This window comes from Vombatus ursinus, unplaced genomic scaffold (genome assembly GCF_900497805.2).
Source record: "Vombatus ursinus unplaced genomic scaffold, bare-nosed wombat genome assembly UNPS02014870.1, whole genome shotgun sequence".
In the NCBI taxonomy this organism is placed as follows: Eukaryota; Metazoa; Chordata; class Mammalia; order Diprotodontia; family Vombatidae; genus Vombatus; species Vombatus ursinus.
In genome coordinates, this window is record NW_020954648.1 from 7,730,852 (window position 1) to 7,754,917 (window position 24,066).

At 38.8% G+C, this 24,066-nt stretch overlaps 1 protein-coding gene across 1 annotated transcript in view; it reads right to left on the bottom strand.

Moving 5' to 3' along the window:
- DGKI (diacylglycerol kinase iota) overlaps nucleotides 1-24,066 on the bottom strand; it is a 543,147-nt gene that overhangs the window by 237,298 nt on the left and 281,783 nt on the right. Inside the window, exons 14-15 of the mRNA XM_027842255.1 lie at nucleotides 22,907-23,044; nucleotides 18,855-18,933 (exon numbers count right to left, since the gene is read on the bottom strand). Of these exons, the coding sequence (XP_027698056.1) occupies nucleotides 18,855-18,933; nucleotides 22,907-23,044 (217 nt within the window). The remainder of the gene's footprint in view (nucleotides 1-18,854; nucleotides 18,934-22,906; nucleotides 23,045-24,066) is intronic.

Here is a 24,066-nt window from a genome sequence, read left to right on the forward strand (position 1 = left end):
AAGGAAGGAAGGAAGGAAGGAAGGAAGGAAGGAAGGAAGGAAGGAAGCAGGGTGCTTTGGAAAGATCACTGGACTTAAGAATCCAAAGACCTGAGTTCCATTTCCTGTGCTGACATTTACTACTTGTATGACCTTGAACAAGTCACTTTTCCTTTCTAGGCCTCAGTTTTCTCATCTATAAGATAAGTAGGTGGGACCAGATGATCTCTAAGGTCCTGCAGGCTTAGATATTCAAGATTCTATGAATCTATTATTTGATAAAGAATATGCAACACTTATTATGAATTTCTGGTACTCACTAAGAATGAAACAGAGCCAGGTATAAGAGAGCCATTAGTTATTGATAATAGAAATCCCTCTAAGTGGACAGATAACCAGTCCAGGATAGTTGGGAGCTCACTGTAAGAGAAATGTATTTTAGGCTAAATAAAGCTGCATTGTAACTAGACCACTTCAAATGGGCACAAGGTACAGCCATGGGAACACCCTGTTGCTCCCAACCTCACTCATCAGCTCCAGGAAATGCTTTTCCAACCTTCAAGGCAGGGCCAATGGATGCCACCAGTATTTACCTTGCCCATAATATGCAGGAGCTCTGATGAATGAGAGATTTGTCTTCCTTATCTCCTCCCTAGTAGGTCTGGCTAGGCAATCTCTATTGAGGCCCATCTCCCTATTCACTGCATTTTTTTCCCTACATTTTGGACTGGATCACAGAAAGCCTAAGTCTAGTCTCCTCATATAACCCATTCCAAGAACATGGCAAGAAGCAAAGGACTGACAACCTGCTTCCCTTAGTTTCCAGTTCTTTACCTCCACAAAGAGAGCTACTATAAATAAAAATGAATAACTAGGAAAGTTTAAAGAACTCTTATCAATGCAATTATTCAAGAGAACTGATGATGATGCCTGCTCCTCACAGCCTGACAAAAGAGGTGATAAACTAAATATGCAGAATGAGACACCCATTTTGGTCATTGCCAGTGTAGGAATCTGTTTACCTTGACAATGCTTATTTGTTACAAAGGTTTCCTTTTTCTTTCTCATTTTTAGTTGTAGGGGAAGATGAGAAGGGGAGAAAATAAATGCTAAATAATTTAAATAATAGATTTTTAAAAGAAGCAAAAGACATGCTTATAAACCCTGCAGAGAAGCCTAAATGGACAGGTGACATAAACATAAATATGCAGAAGTATTATATCATGTGCCTGACAGTCTCACTGACCAAGGATTTATTTGGTCACTGTTTAGAGGCGAACTCCCCAAATAGGATGGTTCCAGTAAACATAGTTACTTCTTAAATTGTATTCTAGGATAGTCATGAAAACAATCAGAGTTCAGAGCTTGAAAGAAATTAGTTCCAGGCTTGGGAAAGGTGGAAATTATAATAAAAAGCCATAATACTATTAAAGAATTTGTTTAGGCTACTAATGTCCATTGCCATTATCCGTATTATTAACAGGACACAAGAGTATGCAATGCCTCATGCTTTATAGACTGAGAAAGCTTTTACATTGTTATTGGGGCTGCTAAAAAGGCCCCTGAAAAGAGCATACACTTCCCAAAAAGAACAATTTTCCTCTAGTCCCTCATTACCAACTGCCCTTTGAACACCTCAAACTGTATGTCCCTGGGCAGCTTAAAGTCAACATGTCCAAAACAGGATTTATTCCCCACCCACCCCCTCATTCCCACACCCTGATCCTTCACTCTTCTGAACCTGTCAAAGACACCACCATCTTCCCAGTGACCTAGGCTCACAAGCTCAGTACTATTCTTGACTCCTCATTCTCACTCACCCTTCATCTCCAATTAGCTGTCAAAAATTTTCCAGCATCTCTTACATGTCTTATTTTCTCCATTCACATTGCTGTGACTTTAGTTTAGTGGTATCAAACTCAACTAGAAATAGGGGCCACTAAACCACACAGAATGATACCTATGGGCTGCAAATTGACATAGAAAACCAAATCTTAACCTTTTCTATGTTCTATTGTGTTTTTATTTGATTTTGTTCACATTTGCTAATTAGATTTTAATCTGGTTCCACCACATTGAGGAGGTATTGCCCACCATGTTTGATACCTCTGTTCTAATTCAGGCCCTCATCCCCTCTTACCTAAATGAATGCAGTATCCTCCTAATTGTTCTCCCTCCCACAAAGCTCTCCTCACTCCAATCCATCCTCCACTCATCTGCCAAAGTGATTTTCCTAAAGCTCAGGTCTTACAATGTCCTGCCCTTCTCTTCTCAATTATTCAATAAACAACAATGGCTCCCTATTATGTCAAGGATCAAATCTAAGTCCTCAGTCTGACATTTAAAGCTTTTGAGAGCCTGGCCCCTTCCTATCTTTCCAAGCTTCCTACATTTTATTTCCCTCCATCCATCCTTTAATATAGAAACACTGGCCTATTTGCTGTGGCTGGAACATGACATTCCAATTCTCATGGCCCTGCCTTTCCACTAGCTGTCCCCCATGTCTGGTATGGTCTCCGCCTTCATCTCTGGCTCTTAGTTTAACTGGCTCGCTCAAATCCCACCTTCTGCAGGAAGTCTATCCCAGTCTCTCCAGCTGGTAGCACCTTCCTTCCCTCTGAGATCAGCTATCATCTCCTCTGTACACACCTTGCATGTACCTAGTTTTTACATGTTGTATCCCACTCCCCCACCCCCAATCCCATTAGAATGCAGCTCCTTGAAGGCAGCGACTATTTTGTTTTTCTTTTTATCCCCTGTGGTTAACAAAGTGATGGCATAGAGCAAGTTCTTAATAAAAGCTTGTTGACATGACTTCACTTGCTTCCAAGAAATCCATGGGCAAAGGGGTAGAATTTAAACAACAACAAGAAGAAATAAATGAAAGCTGCACTTGGAAAATGAAAGCTTCTGGCAAAAAGTCATCCCCAGCCCGGATGACATTTCATTGAAATGAAAAAGCTTGATGAGTAGGAGTATTTGAAGAGACCCCAGATACGTTGTTGTTGCTCAGTCATGTCTGACTCTTCATGACCCCACTTGGGGTTTTCTTGGAAAAGATACTAGGGAGGTTTGCCATTTCCTTCTCCAGCTCATTTTACAGATGATGAAACTGAAGCAAACAGGGTTAACTGACTCACCCAGGGTCACACAGCTTGTGAGTATGTGAGGTCAAATTTGAACTCAAGTCTTCCTGACTTCCAGGCCTGTGCTCTATTCACTGAGCCACCTAGCTGCCACTAACTTCAGATATGGCTGATATAAGGTGACTCCCAGGTCCCTTCCTTGATCTAGAATTTAGAGAAGGGACTGAATGCATGCAGAGTTCTAGGAAGTCCCATACCTCAGCCCCAAATAATTTTGCTGCTGACTTACTGACCTAAGTTTAACTCAGACCTCTAATATCACCCTCTAGGCCCTGGGCTCAGACACAATACAGAATTAAAAGCAAAAGCCAAATGGGACCCGAGGGGTAGGAAAGATACTGAATGATGTGAGACCTGGAAAACGGAAAAGGAAATGAGGAATGGTTGACTTACTAGGGATCTACTGGACCCCTGGGAGATAGGTACAGAGGCATGCACATTCACATATATTGCATGCATTCCTCCATCACCAATGGCAGGAATATTTATTGGCTATCGGAATGTAGTGAGGTGGCCTTGGGTGCAACAGACCCCCCCCTTTTCTGGGCCACACCTCAAGTAGCTGCTCCATTCCTTTATAATTGGATCCCTAGCAAGGAGAAGAGGACAAAAGGGTGTTGGACAATTGTGAGAGGGGATTGTACGGCTTATTTCTGCCTACTGCATTCCCATCCCCACAATCCAGAGCCCTGTGCACCATAACTAACACCCTGTACAGCATAAGCTTCTCAGCCACAAGCACATATGAAATATGTATTGCTTCAATCTTGCAGACATTTTGGAGCTTTGCTTCTCAGCGTGTTTGAGTGCTAGCACTTTTAGCCAACATTGTGATATTATAAAAATCAGGACAAAGGAGGCCTGCTGGCCAAGATTCACAAAGCAGCTAACAGACCACAGGATGAGCAAAGAAAACAAACAGATTGTACGTTGGAACCACACATATCAAGTACATCACTCAAATACATACACAGAGAATAGTGCAAGCCAGAATATTCTTGGAAATTCAATGACGCACATAACTTAATGTACTTCAGAAGGAACCTGGGAATAGAATATCCCCTGTATAGATGAAGGGCAATGGGAAGCAGTGGGGAGAGTGTTGGAGGTGGAGTCACAAAGACTTAGGTTCAAAATCCACCTCAGATACTAACTGTGTAAACTCTGGCAAGTCCTTACTCTTTCTGCGCCTCAGTTTCCTCATCTATAAAATGAGGGGATTAGACTAGATGACACCTAAAGTCCCTTCTCACTCTGTGATCTCTTAGAACTGGGATACGAATTCTACCCCTGACACTCGCCGGCTGTGCACCCATGGGCAAGTCACTTAATCTCTCCGGAACTCTGGCAACTGTCTAAGATTTATCCACTAACACACAAATTCTGTGATTTGCCTCAGTGAATGGAGCTCCATATCATCTATAAAATATCATCTATCTGTCTCAGGCCAACAACTTTTTCATACTGAAGATCTAAATTACATCAAAATGCAGAATTAATGATCTACAAAGAAACAAATATAGAATGCCCATTTATATAACTGACTACAGACAACTTAATATAATTGATAATAAAGGTATAAATGAAAACTTGTCCTCGTAATCTGTTAATTCATAGAAGTTAAATTGTACTTCTTTTTGCTCCCTATCTCAATCCCCAGAGTAAATTTGAAATCTTCTCTTTCTTCAAGTACCTAACCACACCCATGTTTGCCCTCTAACTTTGTTGAGAAGATTAAGGACATCTGATTGGAACTTCCTCAACTCCATTCTCAATTATTATTGCCCATTCTTTCCTTCCCTCTGGTTTCAGAGAAATATACCCTACTCCTTGATAAAGTTAATTCTTCTGCACACACTCTTTATATCATCCTCTCCCACTTCACCCAGGATTCTGGTCTACCGATAATCCCCCTCTATCTCATGTACACATAAACCCAGTATAAATTATTATATTCCTCCAGTCCCTCCCTTCCCACTGAAGCTTCCCCAACTGCCCTCCGACATGCTCAGGTCTTCCACAATCCTCTCTCTTACCTTTTTACCCCATGTAGAGCCCATTCCATCTTTCTTCTTTACTGCAAAGTGATGCCCCTCCTGGGGCCTCATCATCTACTCTCCTCCTCATCCCCTTGCAATCTGACTTCTGGAACAGATCTCTCCAGCTTTACCAATGATTCTATAATTGCTTTATCAAATAACCTTTTTCAGTCACCTACCTCCCTTAACTACTCTGCATGTAACTTTTGACATTGGTGACTGCCTCTCCTTTGGGACCCTCAATCCTTCCTTTCCTTGGAAATATCAATCACATTCTCCTTGTTCTTATCTTTCTTTTCCAACCATTTTCTCTCCTTCATTGGCTCACCATCCTCTTACTGATGGCAGTAGATGTTCTGAGAGCTTCTAATCCCATCGCTCTTTCCATCTTTCTCTACACTTTCTTCCCAGGCCATCTAAACTAATATAATAGTTTCAGTTATCGCCTCCATGTAGATAATGCCCAAGTCTAGGCATGACAATGTCACTCTTCTGCTCAGGAAATTCCAGTCGCTCTCTCTTGCCTGCCGGATAAAATACAAACCCCTCTGTTTGCCTGTCAGAATCCTTCACAGTCTGGCTCCAGTCTATATCTCCATGCTTACTGCACAATACCCTTCCCTGTGAACTTGATGTTCTAGTCAAACTGGACTGTTTGCTGTTCCTGGCACATAATCGTCTATCGCTTGCTTCAATGCACTTCTAAAGGCATGTCCCCCATTTCTAGAATATGCTTCCGCCTCATAAAATCCCTAGATTCCTTCAAAGCTCAGTTCAAATGCCAATCCCTACAGGAAGCTTACTCTTATTCCCATCCCAATCCTTACCTCAGTTACTAAGCACTTAAATATTTTATCATTCATTCATTCAGCCCTTCTATATGCCCTGCACCTCCTTGCTTCCTTTCCTTTACTGATGTTGTTTTTTAAACATAAAATAGGTGTGGCCTTCTCTTTCTCCCCCAGCTATTTAACATCTCTATCCTTTAAGCCCAATTCATTTTCAAATGACATTTTCTCTTTTTCAATTAATGAGCATTTATTTTCTCTCCCTCCCCTTGAACTTCACCCCACTGAGAAAGTTAAATAGGAAAGGAAACCTTTGTATGCAGAGTCAAGCAAAACAAATCCCTGCATTGGCCACATCCAAAAATGCCCTTTTATAGTATCAAAGACCTAAGGGGTGCCCATCAATTGTGAAATGGCTGGACAAATTATAGCATATGAATATAACAGAATACTACTGTGCCATACAAATTATACAATAGACAGTCTCAAAGAAACCTGGGAAGACTTTTATGAGCTGATGCTGAGTGAAGGAAGTAGAACTAAAAGAACAATTCATATAACATCAACATTCTAGAGTCCAAATCTTAATTCCTGAATCTTCCCTTCCGTCTTAGTAACAATGCCTCTCCCCCATGTCACTTTATTTACACCTCTCTCATGCCTCTATGGTCTACTATTTTGCATTATAGTTATTTGTGCTTGTGCCATATTTCTTAGTAGACTCTAATTTCCATGACAGGAATGGCTGTCTTAACTAAACTTTCCCACAATGTCTAGCACAATGTTTTAGAAAGAGAGAAGTTGGGCGGGGGGAGGAAGAGAGGAGAGAGAAGGTGCTTCACAAGTATTTGCTGAATGAAATTGAATTAACTTGCCAAGTTCTATTTCATGCCTGCTTTCACACTGTCTTTTTTCAGTTGTGCATGTAAATTTTCTTGTGTGAGATAAAAGTGAATTAAAACTGGATCTCATCTACAAGTTGAGCCCCAAACTGAAACTACAGGCCAGCAAACATTCTGCATGGTGGTATGTGTGATGGCAGCTCACAGAATAAGATTATCCACAGCCTCCAATTTCTTCACATCAGCTAATTTGTGCAGTTCTGCCTCAAGCAACACATTCTGAATCAGAATTCAGCTTAATGAATTTTTCCACCCAGGTATCTGACTGCTTGAAATCTGTTATTTCTATTTCCAAATCACTGTTCCTCAATAGTCATTACAGAGACAAATTTTCAGCAGGCACTATGGAAACTAATCTTCAACTTAAACAGAACATTATATTGGCTACTGTTGGCAAAATGAGACTTGAACAATATTAGCAGCTCAGATTGTCCCCTTTGGCACTCTCAGCTACTACTGGCTTCAACTGTAACCCCAACACAAATGACTACCCAGACTATAGGTCTAGCCCTTATGACTTTCTTGAGCTCCAATCCCACATTTCTAACTTCCAAATTTCCAAGTAGATACCATGTCATCATCTCAAATGCAGTACATCTAAAACTAATCATCTTTCTTCCAATTTCAGCTCTGGGACTTCACTATTTCTGACAATGGCACATCTCTCCAATGCTCAAGTTCAAAACTCAGAGCCAAACCTGACAGCTCTCTCCCTCACATCACCAACATAGTGCCAGTTACCAAGTTGATCCTTCCTTCAAAATGTCTTCCATACTCATCTTTTTCAATTACCCATGTCACCACCCTAGTTCAGATTTTCATCCTCTTGTACCTAGACTACTGCTATTCAGCCTCTTAAGTATCCTCCTTGCCTCCACCTTCCCCTCCTTTAAATCCATCTTATATATAACTACCAAATTGATATCCTTAAAATATGTGAAGTTTCAGTCAATCGATAAACATTTACTAAGCACCTATTATGTGCCAAGGGATGCTAAGCACTGGGGATATTAATGCAAAAAACAAAGTCAAGTCCCTGCCCACAAGGAGCTTACAATCTAATAGGGGAAAAACACACAAAAAGGAAATTGAAACACCCCCCCACATGTCTTTTAATCTGTCTGCCTCAGTTTACTCAACTATAAAATGAGGAAAATAATGGTATCTACCTTCTAGGGTTATCCTTAGGATAAAATGAGGTAATACTTGTACTTTTCACCTTAAAGCGCCATATAAATGCTAGCTATTATTATTATTAGAGGGATACCCTTAGAGGCAGGAACCAATGAACAATCATTTATTAATTGCCTACTAAGTGCCAGGCATTGACCCAGTATCTGATAATATAAAGACAAAAACAAGATCATCCGTGACTTGAAGGAATTTGCATTCTACTAAAAGGAAGAATAGCACATGTTGACAGATAAGTAATTAAACAGAGATAGAGAATAAATGCAAAGTGATTTGGAAGAGCACCAACAAGGGGGAATCAAGAAAGGCCTCTTAAGGGAGATGACCTCTGAGCTGACCCTTGAAGGGGTTAGGAATGCAAAGAGACAGAGCACTGGTCTCATGCACTGGAGGCAGCCTATGGAAAGGCATAAAGGCAGAAGGTGGGGTGCCATGAGCAGAGAAGAGCAATTAGACAAAGGGGCTGGAGCATAGAATGGCCAGTTAATGTGTACATCAGTCTAGAAAGATCGGATGAAGCCACACTATTGAAGTATACTAAATACTAAAGAGAGAAGTTTTTATTTTTTTCCTAGAGATGATTATAATGAAGCACTGAAGCATCTTGACTTGGAGGAATGACACAGTCAAATGTGAATTCAAGACAGTTTATGAACACCTGAGTTCAACTTCTGGCTCTTACATATACTGGCGGCAGTACCATGGACAGTTAGAGCAAAGGAAGCAGAGGACTTTGTGCAACCCTGCCTCACTTAAATCTAATTCATGCCCAAGTCAAGACATCACCCTGTCACGTCACTGGTCCTCTTTGAAAATGAAGGACCAACAACAACCACCACCACCACCTTTCAGTGGCTCAGGCAATTCTCTAAGACTGCAAGTTGGAGATAAGTGGCCATTCTACACTGGAGAAGTAGACTGGAAAACCTACATATAATAAATGACAGATGAGGGTCAAAAAAAATCCATGTTTGGGAAACCTCATAGCTTAACAGAATTGGCTCTTGGTCTGGAGTCATTCAATCCATCAATCACAAATATTTAGTAAGTGCCTACTAAGTACTAGGTACTGTGCTAAGCCCTGGAGACAAGAAGTACAAAGAATGAATGAATCTAGTCTCATATATTCTGATGGAGAAGACATCTCTATATACACATAAAATTGTAAACATATATAATTGTAAATATGTTCATATGTAATTGTAAATATATTTATATGTAATTATAAATATATTTACATATAAACATATAAGCATTCATTTATATAAAAACATACATATATAAAAACATATAGCTTACAAATACATATGCATATTTATGCACATATACAAAGTTTTTAAATACAAGCTCATTTTGGAAAGGATACAATTAGTTGGAAGGATCAGGAAAGGTTTCATGTAGAAGATATTGTCTGAGCTACATATTAAAGGAAAACAGAGATTCTTTGAGGTGGCATCAAGGAGGAAGTAAATTCCAGGCACGGGTGATGACCAGAAGAAAAACAAGATGAGAGATGGTGAGTTGTACTTGACAAACTGGATCAAAACATCCAGGACAGGGAGTAATGTCCAATGAAGAAAGAAAGGTAGGTTAAAGCTAGGTTATTTAGGGCTTTACTGGCTGATTTTCCAGGGGATCTGAAAGTGGAATTGCCATCTCTTTTCAAGTATTAACTTCAGCATTCTGGGTCCAAAAGAAGAGTCTGTTTATATTTTATTAAGAGTCAATAAGAAGCCTTTGGAGTTGGATGAGTAGGACAGTCAGACAGTCAGATTTGGCACCTAAGGAAAATCACCTTGGCAGTGCTGTATATAATGGACTGGAGAGGTGAGAAATGAGGCAGGTAACTTACTGGGAGACTTTTTCAATAATTCAGGCAAGAGGTGACAAAGTCCCACACTAAGGTGCTAGTTAGGTGAGTGGAAATAATCACTGAGATGCAAGTCAAAATGATGATGACTTAAATCCAGCTCTGGGACTTCCCCTCTGTGTAAAATTTAAAAATTAGAAAATGCAAACACCCAGTAACTCTGGGACTAAGCCACTGTGTAAACTAACTTCTCCAGACTTGAGGATCTTCATTTGTGAAATGAAGGTAATACTAGACTTGTTGCAAAGATCAAATGAGATAAAATGTACATGAAGTACTTTCTCTACTGAAAGTACCTCCTCCTCTGCTCTTTCTGATCAGCAATTCTTTTCTTTAGATATTTGCCTCCCCAGATCCTCCCTTTGACCAAACCCTGGTCAGCTAATTCAACTGCCAGAAACAAAGTTTTTTTCTATTCTGGTCTTTCACCAACTGCCTGATTTTCCAGGGGATCTGAAAGTGGAATTGATGGAGTCTTCATTCTGCCAACTTTTTTTGAGTATTAACTTCAGCCTTCTGGGTCCAATTATTATATGAGAAAACTGGACTCAGGCTGAAGTTCTTATAAAGTGTACTCTTACACTCTAAATACATTGTCAAACCACCTTGGGGCTTTTGGTTACAGATGCCAAGGAGGCCTGCCAACACTCCGGTCAGCAGGGTAGGCAAAGATTCCCCTGCCAAGTCCCACTGCCTTGTGGCTCTCTCAAAGGGAATCAAAATATGTAAGTCTCCTCCAGCCACAAATAGGAAGGTATTTGAGGGTAGGTCACTTTAACCTTGACTTTTTTCCAGAGCTGCTCAAGCATTTTTTCCTATCTCCCCAATACTCATCTGCATTTAAAATTTTTGTCAGAATCCAAGGTCTTTGTACTTTTTGGGTCAGCATCCCTTACTATCTGCTCACTCTCCTACAGGTATTATACTTTGATTCAAACCTGTTCAGGTTCATGATTAAAACTACTCAAAGCTAAACACTGGCTTCATATCACTCATGTTTAAACAAAACTTTTAACATCTTTGAATTCATTGTTCTTTTAAAATAAGGCAATACTCCCTTTGCTTGTTTTCTACTTAAATTGTTACAAAGTATAAGAAAAAAGGGGAAGGGGCAGCTAGGTGGCAAAGTAGAGAAAGCACCAGCCCTGAAGTCTGAAGGACCTGAGTTCAAATCTGCCCTCAGACCAAACACTTGACACTTACTAGCTGTGTGACCCTGGGCAAGTCACTTAACCCCAATTGCCTAAAAATTTAAAAAAAAGAAAGAAAGAAAGAAAGAAAGAAAGGGGCTCCAAGTGGTGCAATGGATAGAGCACTGTCCCTGAAGTCAGAAGGACCTGAGTTCAAATCTAGCTCAGATACTTAATAGTCCTGCGACCTTGGGCGAGACACTTAACCCTGATTGCCTCAAAAAAAAAAGAAAGAAAAGAGGAGGGAAAAAAAGATTCGAAGATCTGGGTTCAAGTCCAGCTCTTCTTGGTTTTGAATTTTAAAAGTCTATTTCCTCATTACCAGAAGTAAATTGAATAGCCCTATTTTTGCTGCTGCAAAATAGGATAATTCCCCAATTACACTGTTCACAGTTAGCTAAACTTGTTTATACTGTTAAAATTAGAGTAAAAAACAAAACCCATCTCTGGGTTAAAATTGTCACTCTCACATCTACCTCCTCAGCAGTACTACTTTCTAGTCACTTCTCTTGATGCACAGCCATCTAGCACACACAGAACAAAATAAAGTACACCACTCAACTTTATTACCACCTTAGGGAATACTGGGATATAAATCATATATTGAAAAATATCATCAGTTTAGTTTCACATTACGTGAATTACAAAACACCTACAACTTCATCACAGGTGGGGAAAGTCCAGTGTGAGAACTCCATCCATTGACATAGATCCACTAAGTCCTGGGGGATTGCTGGAGGTCCATAGAGGTTCAGTGACTTGCATAAGGTTACACAGCCAGTAAGTGTCACAGGGAGGATTTGAATCCAGGTATTTTCGGATTCCTAAACCAGCCAGCTCATATTACTTAGCAATAAACAATCTTACAGGGGTACCATTTGGCATTCATTGGTATTTTAATTCATTCTTTTCCTGGATTTCTTCCATAGCTGTAACAAAGTCCTTTTGTCAGACGTTTCCCAGGCTTTGGCATGCCAGGATCTCTACCTTGAAGCTTCCAAATGCTAGTAAAGATCATGGTATCTGAAATGTGTTGTTGAGAGATTTGGAATTTTCATTAAGAATGTGAGAAAACCAGAGGCTTCTGAGGAGAGAGACAACCTGGTGGGCTAGAAAGAGCACTGAACTTGCAGCTATGGAGCCTGAGTTCAAATCTGCCACTTGCCAAGTATAAACATAGACAAATCATTTCATTTCCCTGAATTTCAATTTCCCCATCTGGAAAATGGGGGCAAGGTGGGAGAGGGTGAATTAGATGGCCTCTAAGACTCCTTCCAGCTCTATAACCACAAAAAGATGATCAAAAAGAAGAAATCTTCCATTCATGTCAAAATCTGATTAATCTTAATGCCTCAACATGATAAGTAGGTCATGAGAGTTTGAATATCTTAATTTAAGCTAGTATCCCAATATTATGAATAGAAAGTCAACCTGGGAAGTTCATACCTACCTCTGATACACCTGGGTAAATCAGCCTCTCAGTACCCCGAGTGGAGTCTCCAAAACTATCAGGTGCAGAATAATTGCTGATCTGCATTGGTAGAGGTACTTACTAGGTAAGTACTTACTTACTAGGTATTTACTAGGTATTATACTTACTAGGTATTTCTGAAACCAATGACATCACAAGTCTGGACAGAAGAAAAAAAAAACCAACCTGGCATCTCTTAAGAAAGGAACAAGGTATTAGCCAGCTTGGAATGGAATATCTCCCCATTCTCTTGGGCTTACACTTGTCAAGAAGCCAGGACTAGTTAAGCCTCCCGTTTGCACCAACTTGCTTTCCTGATATATCCTAGTCTTATTTCCAGTTAGCAGGCTCCTTGCAAATGCTACTCTGGGACTTCATAATGCCTGTCTCTCCTCCTAGCCTCATGTGCTGTGCTCATAACAGCTCTGTTTACCTCAATAACAGGACCGTGAGGATTGGTTCCAACGATGTCATGCACTCTAACAAAGTTAACATTAGACCTCACTTTATTCCTGCTTTCCAGGGAGGCCTCTTCAGAGCTCAAGATCTTTGGATTCTAATACTGCTGCTTGCTCTGAGAAGTTTTCTTTGCAGACTGTATTTGGAACAGCTGATCCTTGAACTCAAGTGTCTGAAAGTCTTCAAATTCTTTAACTGTCTATGTAGCCAAACATGACTGTGTTTTTACTGACTGGGTCGTATTAACTTTGAGTAAAGACTCAAAGGACTAGAGGACCTTCAATACCACTGAACTTTTGCTTCAGAACTATTCCCAGTAGGATCCATTATAGACTTGGGCAGATATACATACAAGGAGAAAAGAATGAAGAAGTACTAACAGAACAATGTATGTTGGTGTTCAGTCGTTTTCAGACGTGTCTGACTCTTCATGACCCCATCTGGGGTTTCTTGGCAAAGATACTGGAGTGGTTTGCCATTTCCTTCTCCAGCTCATTTTACAGATAAGGAAACTGAGGCCAAGAGGGTTAAGTGACTTGCCCAGGGTCACACAGCTAGTAAGTGTCTGAGGTCAGATTTGAGTTCATGAAGAGGAGTCTTCCTGACTTCAGGCCCATCACTGTATTTACTGTACTACCTAGATGCTAAAATAATATAAATGAAAACATCATTCAGAGTAAATCCAGTAGGAAAATGTTGATTCCAGATCATGTTAATATCCACTTTCTTCTTTCTGTTAAGAAATAGTAAATGACAGGCAAGAGAAGCAGCCTACTGTAATATATAGCTAACCTAGGTGTCACAAAGATCTATACTCAAGCTCAACTCTGTCACATGCTGGCTGTGTACCCAAGGACAAATCCTTTAACAACATGATGCCCTTGGTAGCTCTCTAGAGCAAGTGCCAATCTGCACTGGTATCATTTCCTCATGAAGAGTTTCCTAAAAGGCAGACAGGTGAGAGCACCAGGCCAGAAGTCAGGGAGACCAGAGTTCAAATACACCTTCACATACTCACCAGATGTATGACCCTGGACAAGTCACTTAACCTGTTTATCTCAGTTTCCTCTTCTGTAAAATGGGGATAATAATAGCATCTCCCTTCCAGGGTTGTTGTGAAGAGCAAAGGAGATAATAATTGTTAAGCACTTAACACAATGCCTAGCACATACTAAATTATATATATAAATATTAACTATTATTATTATTATTATATCAATGAAATCATTTGGACTGGTTCAAAAATAAAACAAAACACAAAACTGTAACAGTACATAAGAAATGGTAAACTACACGAGAGTTACCATAGACCACAACAATTTCTTCAACTATGGAAGCAGACATTTTTGTCAGATCACTGCAACATCATTACAAGTTCTACACCAGCTAGGATAACATAGAGACAACTCTGTAGTGCTTGTTTGTTTATAGTTATCATAATTATATGCTGCAATGATTTCAATAATGTAGTTTATAAAAACTTTTCTTCAATGACACATCTCTATCTTGTTATATAAATCACTGTCCAATACAAAACTTCTAATATAGTGATTATAACTGACAGTAACTTTCAATCAACAAGCATATATTAAGTAGAGAGATGGGAGATGGGATGTCACGTCTGAGGAACAAGGTCAGCCCGGCTCGACCTCAGGCCACAAGAAGGGAGGTAATGTGTAATAAAGCTGAGAAGGTAAGTTTGGGCCATCCAGGAAAGTCTGGAGAGGCTACAGTGATGGGGCAAATGTAATAACATGAAATTTGACAGAAAAAAAATGGAAAATCCTACACTTGGGTTAAAAAAAAATCAAAAGAACAAGTATAGGATGAGGAAGACATGGCTAGACAAGAATTCTTTAAAAATCACTTGAGGGTTTATGAGTTAAAAGTCTGACAAAAAAAATAATGCAATTTTAGACTAATAATAGAAGTTGGATGTCCAGAATGAGAGGTGATAGATCTGCTTGTATCTGTCCTTGGTAAGATTATATCAAAAATTCTGCATTAATTCCAGGCATCACATTTTAGCAAGGACAATGATAAAAGCTGGTGTGAAGTGACAGGAGGTTGAATAAGATGTTGGGTGATGGGATTTAAAGCAATTTAATCAGAATATTAGTTGAAAGAACTGAGGATGTGGAGCCCAGAGAAGAAACGACTTTCAAGGTGAATGTGAGAGCTGTCATCAATTATTTCTAGATTAGGATTTAGATGCATTTCTCTTGGTCTCAGAGGTCAGAGCTAGGAGCATTGGGTGTCAGTTGCAAAGACATCGATTTCAGTTCAATATGGAAATACTTCACAATAACTAGAGCTGCACAAATATGGAATGGGCTTCCTCAGGTGACAGCGAGTTTCCTACCACTGGAAGTCTTCAGGTGAGGCTGGATGGCTATTTGTGAATATTATAAAAGGGGATTCCTGCTTAATTACAGATCATATGAGATAACATTTGAGGTTCTCTCCAACATTATTCTGACATTATATGACTCTACAGCATGAGCTCTTAACCATGAGGTCTGATTTCAAGGGGTCTGGGAAGTTGGATGGGGAAAAATCTTGCATCTTTATTTTTCACTATCTTCTAACTAAAATTTAGCATTTCCTTTCATTATGAATGTGTACAACAAATCACTATTTTAAGGGGTCCATAAGCTTTACAAGATTGTCAAGGGAGTCCATGACCCCCCCAAAAAAGGTTACGAACCCTCATATCAGAAGTTGTGAATTTTCTTTACTCCTACAATAATAAGAAAGATGTCTTCATCAATTTAAATATTAATTCTGCTCTGTAAATGTTTTTAGTCGTGAATTATAAGCAATGGGTGGCTCAATGCCATCTGATACTTTGGGTCTAAGCAGAATTACAGCATGACAAGCTGCAGCACTGATTTTATAAAAATGTTTTATGTCCATCTTAATGCACTATTCAAAAACCATTTAGCATTCTGGAAAGCTCATGCTGCTGAGTCTAAGGTCAGAAAATTCTCCTTTTCAAATAAATGATCAAGTAGCTTAGAATGATTGCCTCTTACGGAAGAAAACTATTACAAAAATTGAGTAGTCTCTGAAAGGCTTGAAGCTTTTGCTTTGTCCTAAAAAGCCCAAATATAAGCCACTAGAAATTCCAAATCCATAGCTCTCTTTTTTTTTCTTTTGCTCAGATTCACAATCAATCAAAACCACATAGAACTTCCTGAAGACTTTCCATAAGTTCAATTTCAGCTGATATCATAACTGGGATACTACTGAAATAAGGTGCCTGCCATTCCACAATTTTTACCTAATGAGAATTCTACAAAACAGGGACTCCAACAAGCACAGACTATAATCCTAAACAACTGCCCTGGAAGGTCCTTCAATATGGCTGGGCATCCACAATTAAAATGCACCCGGGATCATCAGTTGTTAATGAGTTTGGACGAAGTCAAGTAAAAATAAAATACTTCTAACCTGACCATAAAACATTTACTATATGATATGGATGTCGCTCTAGTCCCTCCACAAGGTTCTGAATTACTATCAACCTACTTCTTTAACATTTAGTGAGGTAGATAATGTCATAAAACATATGAAAAGGAAAGGAAAGGAAGTCATTGAATCTAAATACTGCCTCCTCCCCCTCAGAATTCTGTCCTTGGGGGAAGTAATTACTTCTAGATGTTTTACTCCCAAGTAGTATGAAAGGATTTCAGATTAGAATACATTAAACATGTTGCCTATTGACAAATCTGAGAACAAAATGTTTCAAAGACACATTTTTCCTAGCAATTACATTTTCAGCTCACTCTCAGAGACCCAGATTGACATGGTTTGTGGACCTCTCAAAATTTACCCTCACAAAGGAAATGAAATACAAGAATACACCCAAGACGTCTGATTAAGGAGATGACTAGCCAGTAAGTCAAAAAATATTCACACTCAAAAGGTGGAATTATGATGCGTCGGTAAGTCAACTAGGAGGCCACTCTCCAAACTTTGTCATATTCATACTGCTCTATACCTTCCTCTGCAGAATGATAAAAGGCCAGTTTCAAGTCATCAGAACTCAAAAATTGACCATCTTGCTGCTCAGAGTTCAGTCGTTTTTTCAGTCATATCTGACTCTTTGTGACCCCATTTGGGGTTTTCTTGGCACAGATACTGGAGTGGTTTGATATTTCCTTCTCCAGTTCATTTTACAGATGAGGAAACTGAGGCAAACAGGGTTAAGTGACTTGCCCAGGGTCACACAGCTAATAGGCATCTCAGGCCAGATTTGAACTCAGGATGATGAATCTTCCTGACTTCAGTCTTGGCACTCTATCCACTGAACCACTTATCTGCCCCATCTTGCTGCTGGGGCCCATATGAAACACTCTGAGGCAAAATTCCCAATGAGTGTTTTCATCTAGACTCCTTCTCCTTCCAATGCTATGCTGCATCAAGATATAACTAAAACGCATATCTGTCTACTGCTAACAACTAGACTGTGGCTATTGACTATGAATATCACTTTAAATCTTTGAACAACAAACAGTAGTGCTGGTGAGCGACATGTTTTCAATAGTTACTGTAGATCACCAAATATCTTATCTCAGATAAATCAATGTGGTTATAATCTCACTATGAAAAATGTATAGGTCTCACACTATCAGAAGTATAACAGGCTTCTATTAAAAATTGATTTGTTTGTTTAAATATGGGTCAGTCTTTGTATGAAACCTAGGAGAAGGATAGACATTAAGTTTTTCAATATGCTGCTGGGTGGCACAGTAAATAGAGCTTGGAGTCAGGAAAACCTGAGTTCAAAATACAGATTCAGACACTTACTAGCTGTGAGATCCTGGGCAAGTCACTTAACCCTGTTTGCCTCAATTTCCTTATCTATAAAATGAGCTAGAGAAGGAAATGACAAACCACTCCAAGTATTTTCCCAAGAAAACCTCAAATGGGGTCATGAAGAGTTGAACACAACTGAACAAAAAAATATTCAGGCTCCAATATGAAAGCTATACTCAGTTACTTACCAGGAATACTTGAGAGAATATTACAATGCCTATGGCTACTTATTTTTAACAGAGTCTTATCCCTGATGACAGGAAAATGAGGTGGGTGTCAGTAACAAGCAAGCCCTCAATACAACTGTTGCAAAATGTCTTCACACAAAACTACTTCCTAGAAATTATTTTAGAACACAATCAAAAGAATTCAAATGAAACAAAATTTGAAGGAATTCAAAGGAATAAAAACTAAAATCACACTACAGTGTTCCCAACATACACACATGACACAACATGTCCCAAAAGTCTTAGTGCAGTTTTGAGATTTAAAAGCAATAAAGGAAATGTTTTGCTTATGGACTATTTTTGTTTTTCCTCTTGGTTCTCAAATCAGAAACATGTAGAAGTTGGACCAACCACCTTAGCATCATAACCATCATCCTAATCCATGTGATTGGTTATGTTGTGGATAATGGGGAAAGAAATATTGGAGTCAAATTTGTCTATTTCAAATCATTCTGGGCATTTGTAAACCATCCTCCTTCCTTCAAATGCTTTCTTCCTTCTTATTTCAATATCCAGTCCCTTTTGTATTGCCCAATATGAGGGAGGGACCTAAAGGGAGCTTTGGGGAGAAGGAAGGAGGCATTCCAACAGTCTCATGAATGTTCTATATAAATATGGATTATCAATATCTAACCCTGTCTGTTCTGTACTTATATTTCATCTCAGGTCTCCAACAAAAGAATGGCGATAACAAGCTTAACCCTTGCTGAAACAGTCAAATTACTTGCCAGTTCGTTCTACCCTAGTATAAGGGCAAAAGATGTTTCTCACCTCGGGATTCATGGAATTCCAGTGTAACATGAGCATCAAATCCAAGGCTGAAGTAATTATTGAAAACATTGAGGGGAAGCTGTAATGACAAATAGAGATCCATGTAAAGTTGACTGACAAAAGTGAAAAGGAAAAGACAGTCTATGATGCCAGGTGTGACTGGTCCTTGGTTTACCCCTCCCAACTGAAGTTCCAAAAATAAGGGGAAAGGACAATGAATTTAAGATCAGGAACTCCTCTAGAAAGGTTCAAGGAAAGGAATCATAACTAACAAACAGAAGTGCAACAAAACCAATAACAAAATGCAAATACCAAATGCAGAATCCACTGGTCTGGATTCTGTGATGACAGGACCTGAAAAAATTTAAAATTTTTCTTTGTGCTTTGTTTAAACTGAATTTGCTTAGCAAATGTATGTGTATCTATGTATCAGTCAGTCCATAAGTATTTATTACGTGCCAGGCAGTGTGCTAAGCACTGGGGATATGTGTGTGCACATATGCATAAAATATCTCCTTCAGAGAAAAAAAGCATTAGAACATTTGGCATGCAGAAGGAGCTCATTTAAAATGAACTATATCTCTTCAGTAAGTACTTACGGTAGGGCCTGTACTTGGAAACATATTTAAACTGTTAATCCAAAGTCACTACACTTAAAAGTAATGATAATCTATATTTTCAAAAAGAAAAATTCTAATTTGAACATTTCGCTTATTCAAACCATGCCCCATAATCTGAATTACCACATCATTAACCCATGAAAAAAATATCACTTCCCTACTTTATGTGGGTTCTCTCTGATAGCTACCCCAATGGTTGATTGATCGACTGCCAAAAGTGTGGCAGAATAAAAAGAGCATTGGTCATTTTACACCCTACCTCCCACCCCCCAGCCCTGGGCCTTAGCCTGACAAATCAGTAAACTGAACTAGACTATAATGGCCAGGGCCTTTCCATCTCTAACATTCTAGAATTCTAAAGGCCAGACTTAGCTTTTTTTCCTGGATAGAGCAAAAGGAAAAATAACCAGACACGCTGCACTGAAACGGGCTTCACGTTGTTAACAGCAAAACATAACTGCTGAGATAATATTTCTCTTGTCACTAAAGTCAAGTAAAATTAGAAAAGTGCATGGCAAATGGCTAATGGGTAACAGATCTCTCATGGACTCACTCTTTTGATCATAACACCAGCATAAAAGACATGTTAAATGACAATCGAATGAGCTAATTCCTCTTAGCTTGGGGAGGGTAATCACATTATCTCTCTGCTGAAGCAGGATTGTGCCTCTTTCTTATCAATTCAACAAATGTGTGCAAAGCACATAGTAGGCCATTTGATATTAAAAATACCATATCTAGGAAATTATTGCAGTGTCTCACTTTCACCATAACCACCAAAATTTTCCATTTGGTTAAAGGTCAAAGAGAAAGAATTTTTTATTATAGAAGAAGTCTTCCTTTTTGACTTAAAAGTAGAGACTTATTGGGTAACCATGATGGGCTGTATAGATGAAATAACTTAAAGTAGAATGCAAACACCCTGAGGGCAGGAACTAATTTTCCCCTGTGGTAGAATATCTTGATTATAGTGAACACTTAGAATATATTTACAGAATTGGATTGAAAAGGCAAAATTAACAGGATAGACTGATAGATAAGGACCAACTCTCACTCAACAGGTAAACTGATCCTTAGGAATGGACAAGAGAGAACCATGAAATGTTGTCTCAGAGAATAATAGAAACCCAGAAACCGCTGAACTAAAATAGAAACTGAATTTGCTGCTCAACTTATATGCAAAAGATGACTTTCACAAAATACCCAAACTATGTAAAAACAACATAGTTAAAAAAAAGGTGGGGGGGAGGTGGGGTAGCTAGGTGGTGCAGTGGATAGAGCACCAGCCCTGGAGGATCTAAGTTCAGATCCAACCTCGGACACATAACACTCACTAGCTGTGTGACTCTAGGGAGGTCACTTAACCCCAACTGCCATGTATCTATCTATCTATCTATCTATCTATCTATCTATCTATATATATATGTATATATATGCATATATATGTACATATATATGCATATATATAAAAAAAAACCCTAGTAAAGCTATCTTGCCTGTAGTGAAAACATAATCCTTCTAAACCTTCTAAAGTTCATCATACAACTTTCTTTTCTTAATGTTCACTGCAAATAAGCTAAAGAGAAAATCCAGCCACCATTTTCTAAATAATAGGCTTGTGGTACATTTATTAAATTACTCTTTAGCTTCTCTAAGCTAAAAAAAAAGTCCAAATTCCTTTCGACTTTCTTCCAAAAATCTCATTTTTCAAAAAATCCTCTGATTTGGTGTTTCTCTTGCCATTAAGGGGGCTTCCAATTTTTCAGACTGTAGAGACCAGAGCTGAATGAGATAGTCTAATAATAGTCTGACCAATACCATGTGTAGGAGACAGACTGCCTCACGGTGGCCACATGGCTTGCTTATTTTAGTTTGGGTCCTGCTCTTTCTAGTCACATGCTTTATAATTAGCACTAATTTCATGGTGTCCAAAGAGATGTTTCCTATTTTAACAGCACCATTCTACTACTGCTGACTGTTCAGATGGTCTACTGTGAAACAGAGGAAATCTTTCAACTTTTAGTTCATGGGATAAGTGGATGAATGATGAGGACAAGGCAAAAAAAAAAAAATCCCCTTGATTTCTCTGAACAAAAGAAAATAGATGTTTCTGAATAGGAATCTAGGCCAGATTTACAGATCAAGCTTGGGAGCAACTAAGTTGAACAGTAAATAGAGGGCTGGCCTGGAATCAGAAAGACCCGAGTTCAAATTCAGCCTCAGACATTTACTAGCTGTTTGATTCTGAGCAATTGGCTAAACCTCTGTCTATATCAGTTTCCCCAAATGTAAAATAAGTGATAATAACATCCCTTACCTTGTAAAGCACTTAGCACAGTGCTGGACACAATAGGTGCTCTATAAATACATATTTCTTCTCCTTCACCCACACAATATGGACAAGTTAGCTATTCCATGAATCAAACAACATCTCTAACCACAATCTTTCATCTAATGAATGCACACCATGAATGAATGAGTACCACAGGCAAAGGCAGTGGTAGAAAAAGACCAGGTAAGAGAATATAGATGTATCCCTATCTCTACTACTAAAGGAGTAAGTCAAAATGTACAAGTCAATGATGGTGAGTGAACTGCATTATGTACAGTTATATAGATATACTCGTGTATATGTATGTGTACATATACATGTATGTATACATATATATGTAAACATATGTGTATATTTATATGTGTATGTTTATATGTATATGTGTATATATCCCTACAAAGTAAAGGGGAAAAGGAGGAAAATAATTGAGTATTTACATATTCAGAAGTCTACTGTGTATATTTGAAATTAAGGCTAGAACTTAGAACCAATTCACTTACTGTTTCAAGCTTAGCTCTGTGAGATTTTAGAAAATGTACCTTGTTTTGTCATTCCTAAAATGCCAGCTCAAAAGTTAAGCCTGAAGAAAGACTGTGATTAGGTATCCCATATTTCCAGTGAAGACAAAGCAGGTGGTGAAAATGGACTAACTCTGATGTAAGCTGTATTTAGTCTGGTCATAAGGAAGACCTTCCTGATCATAAGATATTGAATGAGGTTAAGAGTAGTTGTCTTTCTAGCTACAGATCACAAATCTGGATATCAATATCCTGGACATGGGGATAAAGATAACCTTGAGGGATCAGAAATTTGATAAACATGTCTCATAATATTATTATGCAATTCTGCCTAGAAGGGAAAGAGGATGAATTGGCTGACCTTTGGAAATGACTATGGAATTTAATCATTTCTAAGTCTAAGAGGAATAAGTATTTGATAAGGCTATTATTCTATCATACTGAGCCCTCAACTGAGATGATACTCCTTAATCCCTCAAAAAGGAGTCACAGCGAGATTCCTCTACCAGGAAATGAAGGACCTGTTTCCTATAATTCAGGTTGATGTTTTAAGGTCCTCTCCTAAAGAAAGATCCCTCTAACCTTGCATACACCATCTTCAAGTTCTTCAGGGGGTAAATCAGGGTTTCTTTCTACGTGGAGATTCCATCGATCTAGCTGCACAATAGTTCCATCTTCCACATGGCACAATATCTTGGAGACAGGTTCATCTGTGTAACCCTGAGGGATCAGAAAGCACACATATTAATTAGTACCCTGCTTTCCCAGGCACCAAGTTTTTATTCTGTAAATTGGTGAGGTTGAAATTGCAAAAACACTTTCCTTTGAAAGATATTCATGAAAGGAGGAACCTTTCTCCTACGGAGAACTGGTTTTTTTTGTTTTGTCTTGTTTTGTTTTGTTTTTACAGAACCAATTCTAAGTGGAACTTGTGTTCCCAGAATTTATCTTAAAAGGACATGCAAAAAGACCACCTAAACCTAGACAGCTGTGAATCAAGAGAGTCTTTCTCCTGAAGCCAGTAACTTTATCTGTCGGGAATATAGCCATTTATGATCATAAAGACATAACAGTGGTTGGATTTATAGAATTCACTACAGCCTCTCTCATTACTTTTTAATTCTAGTGCCTTCCTTCTGTTATTTCCTATTTATCCTGTATAAGGATTGATTGTGCATATTTGTTTTTTTCTTGTTTTTTTCCCCCTTCATTAGATTATGAACTCCTTGGGAACAGAGACTATCTTTTGCCTCTTTTTTAACCCCAGTGCTTATCTCAGTGCCTGGCACATAGTAGGCACTTTATAAATGTGATTACAGGACTGACTACAGGATACCACCCCTCCTATTCCTAAGCACTCTCACACTGGGAATACTAGGTACAAGATTAAAGTTTGAGTAAGGCAGAATTTGGAAAAGAGTCGGGCTAAGGATGTAGAAGATACGGAAGGCAATACCTACAGGGGAACTTTGTTCTCCTCAGTCCCCCCTTCTCACCTTTCTAGCAGCCTTGTTCTTTGTGCCATTGGTGCAGAAGCCAACTGAGATATAGTAGAACCAAAAAACTCAATTTCCTAATCACCCTTACTGAAAACTTGGAACAAGTTTTAGAAAGAAACAAAGAATTGTTATAGATAAGAGAAGTCCAGCCGCCCAGAAAGGAAAAATTATTTCCTGTGACAGGTTTTTGAATTGCAACCTATTACATCAAGCTCTCTTTCCATGACACCACAAGTTTAAGCT